The following is a 14530-nucleotide window of genomic DNA, read 5'->3' on the forward strand; positions in this document are numbered from 1 at the left end:
CCTCCAACCAAATCATTAAGTGCCTTAATTGATATGCATCATAATAGTAAATTATATGGGGAATCCCCCATCCCCCATCTTTAATACCATAATATCTATACCTATTAGCTGTCCTTGGTTTCTTTGATGCAAAAACAAATCTATTTATATCTCCTTGCCATCTCTTCAGTACGCATTCTGGTATATGCCAAGGCAATGCATAAAATAAATAAGTCAACCTAGGAACTAGAAACATTTTAACCATAGCATTCCTTGTACTAATTGACTCTTTCCTCTTCCTCCAGTCTCTCATTTTAACTTGAATTCCACTCCAGATTCTTTTATAATTATACTCAAATATTTTTTTAATATTCCTAGGAATATTAACCCCTAAATATTTCACCATTTTATTTGCTATGGGAATACCCAAAATTTTTGAAGCTGCTAATTGTAACCCTGGTTTTACATTAACACACATCATCGAAGATTTTGAAAAATTCACTTTTAACCCTGACACTTCCTCAAATTCCTGTAGTATCTTTTTTAAAGGTGCCACTGCGGGCTCCACATCCTTAATTGTCACCATCATGTCATCTGCATACATTGTTAAGAGATTCCCATCTATTTTCCCTTTCCCTGGAACTTCAAAGCCTATAATTCTTTTGTCCTTTTTTAATTTATTCACTAACGGTTCCAATGCTAAAATAAATAACATAGGGGATAAAGGGCATCCCTGCTTCGTACCACTCATTACCTGAACATAACCCTCTACTGATCCACCAACTCCTATCAACGCCTTAGATTTAGAATATATTGCCTCAATCATATTTTGAAATTTCTCCCCAATCCTATACTTTTGAAATATGATCTTCATGTATGTCCAATCCACAGAATCAAAGGCCTTATAAATATCCAACGCCAAAAGCGTAAGCGGCAAATCCTTATTTTTAGCTAAATAAACCATACCCATCACCTTCCTAACTGCCTCTACTAAATACTTTTGAGGCATAAACCCAAATTGCTCTTTCCCTATCAATTGTGCTATACATTTTTTAAGTCTCATTGCCATAACCTTTGCAAATATTCGATAATCCATATTGGTAATTGAAATTGGCCTATAAGAATCCCTTAAAGTCTGATCTTTCCCAGGTTTCGGAATTAACACCAATCTCGACTCCAACCATGTAGGCGGTGTAGGAGATCCATCCAAAATTCCTTGAAACAATTCAGTCACATGAGGCACCAATATATCCTCAAAATGCTTATAAAATACCGCATTAAAACCATCCAGTCCAGGTGCAGATTGCATATTCATAGAATCTATAGCCACCTTAACTTCTTCTTCCGTTATATCCTTATCTAATTCTTTCCTACTATCTTCACTTAATTCTAAAAATTCCAACCCCTCACAGAATTTTTCTATATCTTCCTTTTTAATCCCTTTGTTTGCGTACAATTTATTATAAAATTCTATAAAATTCTCCAGTATCATTTTAGGTTCAGTTTCCAAAAACCCTATATCGTTCCTGATTGCCTTAATATTTTTCCTAACCTGAAAATTCTTAATTTTATTTGCTAAAATTCTTCCTCCTTTCCCTTCAAACTCATAATACTTCTGTCTGTTATACCATAATTTTAACGTAGTCCTATTAACATCCAATACATTCAACTCTTCCCTTTTCCTAACTACTTGTTCTTTGTCCTCCTTCTTCTTAGATTTCCTAAATTTCTCCTCCAATACTCTAACTTCTTCTTCTACTTCTTTAATTTTCCTATCTTTACCTTTCTTCAATCTCACCAAATTCTGTATACACACACCTCTAATAGTGGCTTTCATTGCTTCCCATATTATTGTTAATGAAGTATCTGATTTCCTATTCTCCTCAAAATATCTTTCCATTGCATTTTTAATATTACACTTACTTTCTTCATCTGCCACTAACCATGGATTAAACTTCCAATTATAAGATCTATTACAATGACCTATTTGCAAAAAGGCTGAAACAGGGGCATGATCAGTAATCTTAATCATCCCAATCTCCATATCTTTAACCCAATTCCTCATTTCTTGAGAGACTAGGATTCCATCCAATCTTGAATAAGTTCCATGCACGGCAGAGTAAAAAGAATACACATCATCATTAGGAAACATTTCCATCCATAATTCTAGCAGACCAAATTTCCCGCACACTCTTTTAAATTTCTCTGCCTTTCTTTTTTTAACATTGCCTTTCCCCTGCAAATCAATATTAAAATCCCCCCCTATTATTTTAGTATAGGGTGAAAATTTTTCAAACTTCTGCAAAAATCTATACAATACATTCAACTGATGCACATTAGGGAGGTACAAAGAAGCTAAAGCCACCGGCTCACCCTCCAAATGACCCTGTACAAAAATAAACCTTCCATCCTTATCTCTCATTACCTTATCTGCAACAAAATCTATTTTAGAATTAAATACTATTCCCACCCCTCTGCTCTTCGAGGAGCCTGGAGCAATAAATTTCTTACCTTTCCCAAATCCAGGGAAATTCATCTCTCTTTCCCCCCCATTATATACCTCCTGCAAAAACAGCACATCTGCTTTTAATTCTTGAATATATCTCCCAACTCTTGCCCGTTTCACTGGATTTCCTAGCCCTCTAACATTAAGAGTTGTACATATAACATTAACATTTTTTATCATATTATACCTAACCATAGCTCTTCCCCATATCTCTTCTGTTCTCTACCAGCCTGGAATTCTAAACCCCAACAACCCTTAACCAGCCCCACCTGATGTTGCTTATCTATCCTCCACCTACCCTCCATCACCAATTCTACCCATCCAAGAGAAATGCAATATGCCAATGCTCGTGGCATATCTCTTGTATAAAAAATTCTACCCAATATGCATTCACTCACCTTCTTACTCCATTCATAATCCACCCATTCACCCCTTAGATCCCAATCATCCATCCATACCCCAATCACACCATCCAAACATACCAACATCATCCCAATCAGCCACCATCTACACATCTTCTTCCCAATCATACCACTAAACACATCAGACATCCAGCTACCACTGACATCCATATTGGGGAGGGGGGAGAAAAAAGACATCTCTCCCACACTGTAAACTCAAAAAGAGCAACAGCAACAATAAACCCCCCCAAAAAAACTGTTCATGTTGAGCTATTCCGGTCCTTCTATCTTCTTTCCTTCTTCCTTAATCCATCTTCCCTTAATCATTTCTTAGTCTTAGTCCTTTCCCTGAAGTCCCAAGTCTTTTTTTCCTCCTTCTTTTTTTCCCCCTTCTTCTGTTTCTGAGTGTTCCCCATTTCCTCTTCCAAACTATTTTCCCCTTCTGAGTCCCGGTCAGGGAAATGCTTGTAATCCTTAGGCAGCTGCAGCCCCACACGTTTAAATAGCTCCTCCATCTGCTTCTGATCTTCTGCAAACAACTCTACTCCTTCATGCACCATTTTCAGAGCAAAGGGTGCCATTCTCCAGCTGTATTTCATTCCTTTATCCTGCAGCACCTTGGTAAACACTCTTAACTTTTTCTTCCTGTTAATTGTTTCCTGTGATAAATCTTCAAAAACCAACACTTTTTTATCATTATACAGTAACTTATCTTGCCTATCCAAGGCCTTCATGCCTTTAAGCACCTGCTCCTTTAATATATATTTTCCAAAGCACATTACCACATCTCTCGGCCACCTCCACTCAGCTGTCTGCTTCCCAACTCGATGAATACGGTCCAAAACTTCCCTTGAAATTTCTAAGTCTGGGAGCATTTCAGCCATCCATTTAATCACATTATCCATATCCTCCGTTTCTGGAATATTTTTCAACCGCAAATTTGACCTTCTGGCCCGATTTTCCAAGTCCATCAGTTTATCTTTAAAGTATTTATTTTGCTTTTCCAACTGTCTGGACTCTTTTTGCAACAAGTTAATTTTCTTCTCATTTAGCTGCGCCATTTCCCATGCACTATTCACAGTCTCTGCCATAGCTTCAACGGCCTCAGCTAAATTAGTTATTTTTTCATCCACTATCTTCGTTATTGCTTTAATAATGCTGTGTTTGGCAGCTCCCATTGCCTTCTTAACTTCTAATTGAAAATCTTTTGGATTCATTAACTTATCTTCACTTTCAGCTTCTGAGTCCGAGGTCGCCATTGCCGTTTCTCTCAACACCAATTAGTTTTAACTTTAACTTTAGCCTCTAGCCAACTTCCAGACTCCCACTTCACAACTATCACCAGCTTATATTAAAGTCTTCAAGGCTTTGTTATTTTTATCACCAGAAGAAGGAATACTTAATTCCCTTTAGCATTCTACCGGGAGCTCAAACAAAACACGTCTTCCTCTCAGCTGAGCATGCCACGCCCCCCCCTTGCCCGCTTCAGATGAAAAAATGCCAACTTGGCAGTGGCAGCTACCTGGGCCTCCATCGATAGTGAAGGCTCCAGTAAGACTCCCAGGCTCTTGACCTGGCGCGCCGCTTTCAACGGGGCGCCATCAAAAACCGGGAGGGGTATTTCCCCCCCCAGAGCACCGCGACCCACGCAAAGGACCTCTGTCTTCGTCGGATTCAGCTTCAGCCCACTCAGCCTGAGCCAGGTTGCCACGGCCTGCAATGCCCGGTCCAGATTCCCTGGGACGCAGTCCCATGTAGGGCCCGTAGAAGAACTGGATGAGATCAAGTAAAAAAGCTGGTTGGACCCAATCCATTGTAATACTGTGATACCACACCACCACCACTGCAAGCTTCTCCTGTGACTCATGCCACTTTCTCCCAACTGGCTGTACCCTGCCTGTTTGGCAGCTGAGTATTTCTCCTTTTGGTGGCTCCTCAGCAAGGTTTGTCCACCACACACACTTCAGCTGTTTCTAAATGGAACCACTGTTGCACTCTGATAAAAGCGAGGTTGTCAGGAAAGTATTGCATCTGATATTGTGATGTCAAAGCACAGGATCCCTCAGACCATGGCGCCTGGGACAATAATCCCAGTTTGCTTTACTCTGTTAATTGCTGGTTCATCAGTGTAGTCTCAGGTTTTTGGTGGTGGCATACAAAAGTCTTTGACTGTAAAATATTGCACTTCTAAGTGGGGAAAAGTCTGTGCTGAGGCTAAAGTAGGGTTTGTACCCTGCTTCCTCTGCTTTGATTAAGGTTTGGGCCACTGGTTAAGGCTCAGACATTCTAAACTCCTTCCTACTGGTTTTTTCTTCCTTCAGCCCAAGCTGAAGACTCTCCCTGCATCATTCCAAACAGGGATATAACCCCTTGTTATGTTATTGCTTGTTGAACCTACCCTTAGATGTGAATTTTCATGGCTGTTCTTGAAGCAGGGCTGAAATAAAAAGGTATTAAATAAGGTAAATTGAAAGCTATTAATTAGGCACAAGGGCAAAAAAGCAAAAGGGCAAAGAGATTTTAAAAGCGCTTGCTAGGTGTCTCTGTGAAATAATCTTTCTAGATTGCGAAAGTAAGGAAAGGGACATTTGTAGAAGCATAAGGCAGCAAAAGAGGAAGTTAATCTTTGACCCACTGGCCCACCACAACTGCCGAAAAGAGGAACTAGAAACTGGCAGGAATAAGCATTGAGTAATATACCTTGGAAAATCTTGGTCAAAGGGGCAAATGTGTTTTTTATGAAAGATATTGCTGCAAGAGTGTTAGCAACATCAATGCCATGTATGGAAAGACCCTCCCTGTCGCCTCCTTGTTCCTTGAGTGTTTACTGGAAGTGATTGTCTGTGACTATAAAACTGTAGACCTTCCTGCAATCGGTGCTCCCAGATGTGTTCAGACATGAGTCTAGTCTGGGGTTCGTGTACACGTTAAATAAACAGCTGTTTCTTCCTGATTTTGCCTGTGGCTTTGTTTCTGCCTGACCACCAGCAGCTAAGGTTGCTGCTACATTCTGTCTACCAAGGGGCCACATTGTATTGGTCATTCAGACACCAAGAAGGACAATCTCACAAAACCCATTCTTGTGGGTGGCACACACTATCAAAATCTGTCCTGGGTACATGAATGTTCAGTGTCCTTTACCTATCTTGGCTCTCTCTTCCAGGGCCCTGTTTGTTTGTTTTCCCACCATACTCCTGCACAGTATTTTGATAGGGATATTTGTAGAACAGCCCTTGCTCCTCTACAGGCAGCTTTGGATGAATGTCAGTATAGGAAGCTAAACAAATGTTGGCAACACAGTCCTCCTTGATCTCTAATTTCACACCCTTCTCCTTTAGTAAGTGAGCTTGCTAGTTTCCCATTATGGAATGTACAGGTCACAACAATGAAAATAGGGTTGCACTTACCTATAACTGTTGTTCATCAAATGGTCTTCTATGCAGGTATACACCCCTCCCTCTTACCCCTCTTTGAACTTTCTGGAACCTTAGTTTCTTGGAGTCTCCAGTAGCAGTATGGAGAGAGTATCACCATGGGGAAGAGGGGCATTCCTTGAAAGCACTGGGTTTTTTTCTGGTAAACATTCCCTGAGTGCAAGAAATTTGAAACCCATTGACAGGGGCTATTATTTGATTATTATCATTTAGTCCTTTACATAAAATATAGGTTTCTAATGCCTATGTGTCATTTATATTTTATTTTGCAGCAGAAAGATATGAAATAAAAATGAGTAAAAATCCCTTGGAATTAAGAGATGCTACCTTTCATACAGCCATTTCTGTGAACACATCTGGTCTGACAACTGAATTTGCAGGAGTCAAACAATCCTTTCAATTTAAGCCTGAAAACTTCACAAAAGAAAACGGCACTACTATCTACTTTGCAATCCGTGGCATTGATGACAGCGACAATGTTGGAGAAACATCCAATATAGCAAGAACAGTTGTACTTGTTTCCTCATTACCTACAACCCTCCCTAGTTCAGTCAGCAGTTATACTACAGACTCTGGTACAGCCACTAATTACACTATGGCCTCTTATACTACAGCCTCTGGTACAGCTGCTAATTACACTACAGCCTCTGGTACAGCCGGTAATTATACCACAGCCTCTAATATGGAAACCACCTCTCATACATCTAATAAAGAAAACAATAGCAGCATTATAAATACAACTACCACTATAGTGATCATAGTATGTGCATCTATAGTTGTTATTTGTGCTATTACAAGCATAACAATTTGTGTTATTAAAAACCAGAAAACCAGAAATCCTGCATCAGTAATGTAATAGCTTTCAAGAGTTAGAGATTCTGTGCAGGATCCTACCGTCCCTGTGCAGACAGCATGTGGTATTTTCTCATGGTCCCCTCCACTGCTGCAGCTCCCTTAGATCCCTGGAATGATCACTCCTGGGCAGTACTGACTCTAGGGTGAACACTGCCCTAGGCAGGAGCCCCCGGCACCCCCCTGGGCACACTACGCTCACCCCCCCGGGCGCCCCCTGGTGCCCCCTGGCATGCTCCATTCACCCCACTGCCGCCCCCCTGGCACGCTCCGCTCTCCCCCCACTCTCCCCTGGCACATTCCGCTCGCCCCCCACCACCGCCACTCTCTCCCTGTGCTCTCCACTCACCTGTCCTACCAGCTTCTCCCAGCCTACATGTTTCATTTTTTTTAACCAATTTGATCTGATATATATATATATATATATATATATATATATATATATATATAATATAGCCAATAAATGCTAACTGGACAGATGGAGGAGGTATCTCCCCCCTCCTTTCGGTCCCTCCATTCATCTTTTAATGAATTGCACAGGTGTGGGCTGGAAGAAACTGGTAGGGCATAGTTTTAGTCATGGCGAGCTTGTGGGGGGCAGCAGTGGAATGGAAGGGGCAACGGTGTGCTGGAGGGGGCTGGTTGCAGCAGCAGTGTGTGTGGGGGGGAGGGAGGCAAACTAGCTGGTTGTTTTGGACACCATAGGGGGGGAGCCCAATTCGGTGCCCCAGACCTCTTGGCGCCCTAGGCAACCGCCTGGTTTGCCTAGTGGGTGAGCCGTCCCTGCTCCTGGGGTTCACTCCCAGGGTTGCGGGATCCACACAGAGAAACAGGTGTGATGGTTGGCAGGCTGGAGTGAGGAGGAACAAGGGGATGAATCTGCCTCCTTGCCTTTGTAGAGCCATGCATGTGGAAGAGGAAGGAGAAACAATTTCAACTCCTTGAGTCACTGACTCCAGCCTTGCCAAGCCACATGGCTGTTCAGACATGTGAGTCCTGTGACTGATTGCTGCAGAGGTTAGAAAGAGCTGTAGCAGCAGATGGGGATGTAGGCCTATACCGTCTGCCCAAAGAGTTGGCTGCTCACTAAACTATACAGTGAATGTCTAACTAAAGAGATTTATACTCTGTTGTTTTGGTACCTGTCTGTTAAAATCCTATCTTTTTCTGTATCGTGTCAGGTTCCATGTCATGGTTTTCAAAGATTCTAAATAGTAAAACATGCGTAGACAAATTGGGTTGGATCCAGTGGAAATGTGGAAGGGCTATCTGATTTTTTATTTTCTCCCTCCTGTGGCAGACATCTGATTCCCCCCTCCATGCTGTTCCAAGTCCTCCTCTCCCCCCACCCCCAGAACAACACAGGTTTCAATCCTGAAAATACTTGATAATATATGAATATCTTTTTCTTCTTGCATACTTTCAAATAAAGAATCAATATGTGCACTGCATGTTCAGAAATGGTGTCTTACTTCCAGGTTGTTTTTTCTTCTAGGGTTGCACAAACCAACTCATGCAATAGCAAGATCTGTAAAGCACAACTTAATGAGAGCTCTGGCATTACTGCTATGAATGTATACAGAAATTTCATATGGGTCCAGCTAAACTGCTTTTCATGTCATTTAATATTATTTTCATGTTCAGTGTCATCATATCTGGTTGACATTTATGCTAGTTTAATGGGAAGCACACCTATAACTTTATTGTCTTCTAGCCTACTGGGGTGAAACTATCAGAAATTGTACTTCTCAGCTCTTCTCAGTCATGCTAACCCTGTAATCCAAATTTCAGACAAAGCAAAGTGTTTCTATTTTACACAAATAAATACAGAACACTTAGTTTATAACTTCATGTTTGACCATTTAATTGGAATGAAGATTCCATGTAGCCTCGCTCCCAGGATTCTGCCTGCTAAAGAATAGGCCACAGTTTAAAATTCTCACTCACACAGCAATCAGATGGAGACATGGTGATGAATTTTTCCTCAATTCTTTATCACTAGTATGATAACTGATTTAGATGGTGGGGTGTGTGTGTTGTTTTCATAAAAAAGACAGTAAGGGCGTGTTGTACTAGAGTAATTCATTTCAGTACCTTGTCTCTAGCCCCTGCTACACCCTCCATTGAATGCTTCAAACTATGAAGAACACAGATAAAGTATAAGTATAGAAGGAAGTTTTAATTCCCTTTGCTCACATATTCCATTTTTATAAAACACAGAATCCCTAAACTATCACTCACACTTTACATGTGAATAGGTAGCGTTGTGCATTATCACCCTGGGAGGGTGGTGGTGGGGGGTGGGCTCCCTCTGGGAATCCTACCCCCCCCCCCAGGGAAAGTGCATGCGCAATACATAGCCTCTCCTCTCCCGGTGTAGTGAACGCCGCGTGGTCACTGTCTGGCTATGCCTGGCAGATGGTCACTGCAATGGCCTCTCCTGCATTACTGCATCCGTAGCAACACCTTCTCGCTGGTCCCCCCCGTTTTCACAGAGTTTGCTACGTCATGGTGCGACCGAATTGTCCGGCGGTATAACCGGATGGGCAGGCTGGGCCCACCAACTTCGTCAGCCTAAGAGAAGGAAAACTCTAACATCAAACCCGGGCAGATAGAGCTCGTTAATGTAACACCTACCACCTGGAGGACTCACTGCCGGCGTCCCGGCTTACTGGGCCATGGCAGATGACCCCCAGGTGAAAGGGTGGAGCCAGTACCGCGCACACTGCGCTTCACCTAAAAAATTCCTCTGCGCAGGCCTGAAGGGCATATCCACACACACAACCCACAACGCATCAAGTCCTGCAGCGATAGGCAAGGGGCGAAACGGCAGGTGGAAGGTGCCACTGGAAGCCGCAGTCCCGATCCTGCATGTAGGCGGTTCAGGATATTGGTCGCCTGATGCTAACCCGGAGACGAAAGCATCTTTCGGCAGCACCCTGAACGACCAAGCAGCCTTATCTAGGGACAGCACTGCTTGCTCCACACGGAGAGGGGCCTAGAAAAGGTGGCCTAAACAAAGCTCGTCTCCCCCACCCCAGTTGGCTAGCCGCGGTCAACGGGCATCCTTACTTGCGGTCGAAAAATAACAACAAAGAAAAGGCATGCACCTGCCTCACAAAGTGTGCAAAGACTAAAGCTTGCGTGTTGGAACATCAGAACCATGCTTGACACAGTAGGCAGTGGTCGCCCTGAACGACGCTCTGCTCTAGTTGCCCACGAACTTCTCAGGTTGAATATCGACATAGCAGCTCTTAGTGAGGTCCGTTTCCCTGAGGAAGGTAGTCTTCAAGAACACGGTGCTGGCTATACCCTCTACTGGTCGGGTAAGTCAAAGGCTGAGAGCCGCCTTTCTGGCGTTGGCTTCATGGTCAGGAACTCCATTGCCTCCAAACTCGAAAACCTTCCAACAGGTCACTCAGATCGCATCATGTCCATGCGCCTCCCACTTCAAAACAAGCAGCATGCAACACTCTTCAGTGTGTATGCCCCAACCCTTCAAGCAGATCCTGCAGAAAAGAACAAGTTCTATGCTGATCTACGCAACCTCGTACGGAAGACCCCTACAGAGGACAAGGTGATCATCCTTGGCGACTTCAATGCCAGAGTAGGTAAAGACTCGGAAGCCTGGAAAGGAGTACTTGGCAAACACGGCATTGGCAACTGCAATGACAACGGGCGCCTCCTGCTAGAATTCTGCATGGAGCACCAGCTCACCATCACCAACACTATCTTCCAGCAGAAGAACAGTCTGAAGACAACCTGGATGCACCCACGGTCCAAGCATTGGCACCTTATTGACTACATTCTGGTGCGCCAGAGAGACCTTCGAGATGTCTTACACACCCGAGTAATGCCCAGCGCAGAATGTCATACGGATCATCGTCTTGTACGCTGCAATCTCCGTCTTCACTTTAAACCCACACCCAGGAGAGGAGGTATCCCTCGGAGGAAGTTTCAGGTTGGCAGCCTCCAGTCAGCCGAAGTTAAAGCCGCCTTCCAGGCAAAACTCCAGTCAAGAATTGAGGACCTCAGTTGCCCCACAGACCCTTCTCCAGAAGCACTCTGGGAACACCTAAAAACTACCGTCCTGCAGATCTCTGAAGAAGTCCTCGGGTTCTCCACAAGGAAGAACAAGGACTGGTTTGATGAGAACAATCAAGAGATCCAAGAATTACTGGCAAAAAAGAGATCTGCCTACCAAGCACATCTTGCTCAGCCCTCCAGTCCTGGGAAAAAAGCAACCTTTCGCGCTGCATGTAGCAACCTCCAGCGCAAGCTTCGAGACATTCAGAACGAGTGGTGGACCAAGCTTGCAGAGAGAACCCAGCTGTGTGCAGACACTGGTGATTTAAGAGGGTTCTACGAAGCCCTGAAGGCAGTATATGGTCCATCATATCAGGCTCAGAGTCCCTTGCATAGTGCAGACGGCCAAGTGCTCCTCACAGACAAGGCATCCATACTGAACCGGTGGTCGGAGTATTTTCAGGTTCTCTTCAGTGCCAACCGCGTAGTTCAAGATTCAGCAATCCACCTCACCCCACTTCAACCGGTGAAAACAGAGTTGGATGAGATCCCCACCCTAGAAGAGACTGTTAAAGCCATCAAGCAACTGAAAAGTGGCAAGGCAGCAGGAGTTGATGGAATTCCACCAGAGATCTGGAAGCATGGGGGCACAGTACTACATAGCTCACTTCACAAAGTACTTGTCACCTGCTGGGAACAAGGCAAATTACCACAGGACTTTTGCGATGCAATCATCATCACCCTATACAAGAACAAAGGGGAAAAGTCAGACTGCTCCAACTACCGGGGGATAACCCTGCTCTCCATCGCAGGCAAAATCCTTGCCAGAATACTCCTGAACAGACTGGTGCCCACCATTGCAGAAGAACTCCTCCCAGAGAGCCAGTGCGGCTTCAGAGCTAACAGGAGCACCACCGACATGGTATTTGTTCTCAGGCAGCTCCAAGAGAAATGCAGGGAACAGAACAAGGGTCTGTATGTGACTTTTGTCGACCTTACCAAAGCTTTCGATACCGTTAGCAGGAAAGGCCTGTGGCAAATCTTGGAACGTTTAGGATGTCCCCCAAGGTTCCTCAGCATGATCATCCAGCTACACGAAGACCAGCGAGGCCAAGTCAGACACTGCAACGACCTCTCGGAGCCCTTCCCAATAGGCACAGGTGTAAAGCAAGGCTGCGTTCTCGCGCCAACTCTCTTTACGATCTTCTTTAGCATGATGCTTCAAAGAGCCGCAGTAGATCTAGATGAGGACGATGGTGTCTACATCCGCTATCGCACCGATGGCAGCCTGTTCAACCTGAGGCGACTAAAGGCACACTCCAAGACAATGGAAAAACTCATCCGAGAGCTACTGTTTGCTGATGATGCTGCACTCGTCTCCCACTCGGTATCAGCTCTGCAGCATATGACGTCCTGCTTTGCAGAGGCTGCCAAGCTATTCGGCCTAGAAGTTAGTCTGAAGAAGACAGAAGTTCTCCACCAGCCTGCACCCCAGGAAGATTATCACCCTCCCTGCATCACTGTGGGTGAATCAGTTCTGAAGACAGTCCAGCAGTTCAGCTACCTGGGGTGCATCATCTCCTCAGATGCCAAGATCGACAAGGAGATTGACAACAGGCTGGCAAAGGCAAACCGTGCATTTGGCCGACTGCACAAAAGAGTGTGGAGCAACAAGCATCTGAAAAAAGGCACAAAGATCAATGTTTACAAAGCGGTTGTGATGACAACCCTCATCTATGGCTCCGAATCGTGGGTTTTATACCGTCATCACCTGCGACTCCTTGAGCGCTTTCATCAGCGCTGCCTTCGCACCATCCTCAACATCCACTGGAGTGACTTTGTGACCAACACTGAAGTCCTCAAGCGGGCAGAGGTTACCAGCATCGAGGCACTGCTTTTGAAGACGCAGCTGCGCTGGGCAGGGCATATTTCTAGGATGGAAAACCACCGCCTTCCCAAGATTGCCCTGTATGGCGAGCTCTCCACCGGCCATCGAAATAGAGGGGCACCAAAGAAGAGGTACAAGGACTCCTTGAAGAAATCCCTTAGCACCTGTCACATCAACCATCACCAGTGGTCTGACCTAGCCTCAGATCGCAAAGCATGGAGGCACACCATCCACCAGGCTGTCTCTTCCTTTGAGAACACACGCATAGCTGGTCTTGAGGACAAAAGGAGATTGAGGAAGAATCGCACTGCTACAGGACCAACCCTAAATCAGACTTTTCCCTGCAGCCGCTGTGGCCGGACCTGCCTGTCCCACATTGGTCTTGTCAGCCACCAGCGAGCCTGCAGCAAACGTGGACTATTGCACCCTTCTTAAATCTTCGTTCGCGAAGCCAAGCCGAGAGCATTATCACCCTCAGGTGACTTTTAATTTAGGAAAGAGAACCCACTGGAACTCAGTTCTGAAGCACTGCAGGGACCTGATTCAAATCAGGACCGTAGTACAGGGAGTAGAGGGACTTTGGTGGACACTTGCAGAGGCAGCTCCAATCAGGCAAATAATGTCCCCATGGCCATTTTGGGTCAGGTGAAGGGCATATGGAGAAGGTTGAAGAACCTCCTTCCCTCTCAGTGTGGTACTGAATTAGGCCCCTGTTGTGCTTAGATAATTCAAGACAATTCTTTTGACAAATTGTGGGAGGGGAGATGGGGATGAAAGTTGTATCCTAGCCAGAGAAGAGGAGAAGGAGAAGGAGAAGAAGAATTGCAGATTTATACCCTGCCCTTCTCTCTGAATCAGAGACTCAGAGAGGCTTACAATCTCCCATATCTTCTCTCCCCACAACAGACACCCTGTGAGGTGGGTAGGGCTGAGAGGGCTCTCACAGCAGCTGCCCTTTCAAGGACAACCTCTGCCAGAGCTATGACTAACCCAAGGTCATTCCAGCAGGTGCAAGTGGGGAATCAAACCCGGTTCTCCCAGATAAGAGTCCACGCACTTAAGCCCTACACCAAACTGGCTCTCTTGGTTATTAGAAGCATAGATGTGAAGAAGAGGAGGTTGTGGAGAAGACTGAATTTGTGTGCTGCCCTTCAGTTGGAGTCTCAGAGTGGCTTACAATCTCCAAAAGGTGAAAAGGATCTAGGGGTCTTAGAGAATCATATGCTGAACATGAGTCAACAGTGTGATGCAGTGGCTAAAAAGGCAAATGCAATTTGGGCTGTATCAACAGAAGTATAGTGTCCAGATCACATGATGTGATGGTAGCGCTTTACTCTGCTCTGGTAAGACCTCACCTGGAGTATTGTGTTCAGTTTTGGGCACTACATTTTAAGAAGGATATAGGCAAGCTGGAACGGGTCCAGAGGAGGGTGACGAAGATAGT

The 14530-nt window shown here is 44.7% G+C and overlaps 1 protein-coding gene across 1 annotated transcript in view; it reads left to right on the forward strand.

Moving 5' to 3' along the window:
* LOC132566773 (calcium-activated chloride channel regulator 1-like) overlaps positions 1 to 7192 on the forward strand; it is a 57637-nt gene extending 50445 nt beyond the window's left edge. The window contains exons 14-15 of the mRNA XM_060232152.1: positions 6593 to 6865; positions 6965 to 7192. Of these exons, the coding sequence (XP_060088135.1) occupies positions 6593 to 6865; positions 6965 to 7176 (485 nt within the window). The 3' untranslated portion in view covers positions 7177 to 7192. The remainder of the gene's footprint in view (positions 1 to 6592; positions 6866 to 6964) is intronic.
* Positions 7193 to 14530: the final 7338 nt, after the last annotated feature.

This window comes from Heteronotia binoei, chromosome 2 (assembly GCF_032191835.1).
Source record: "Heteronotia binoei isolate CCM8104 ecotype False Entrance Well chromosome 2, APGP_CSIRO_Hbin_v1, whole genome shotgun sequence".
Lineage (NCBI taxonomy): Eukaryota > Metazoa > Chordata > Lepidosauria > Squamata > Gekkonidae > Heteronotia > Heteronotia binoei.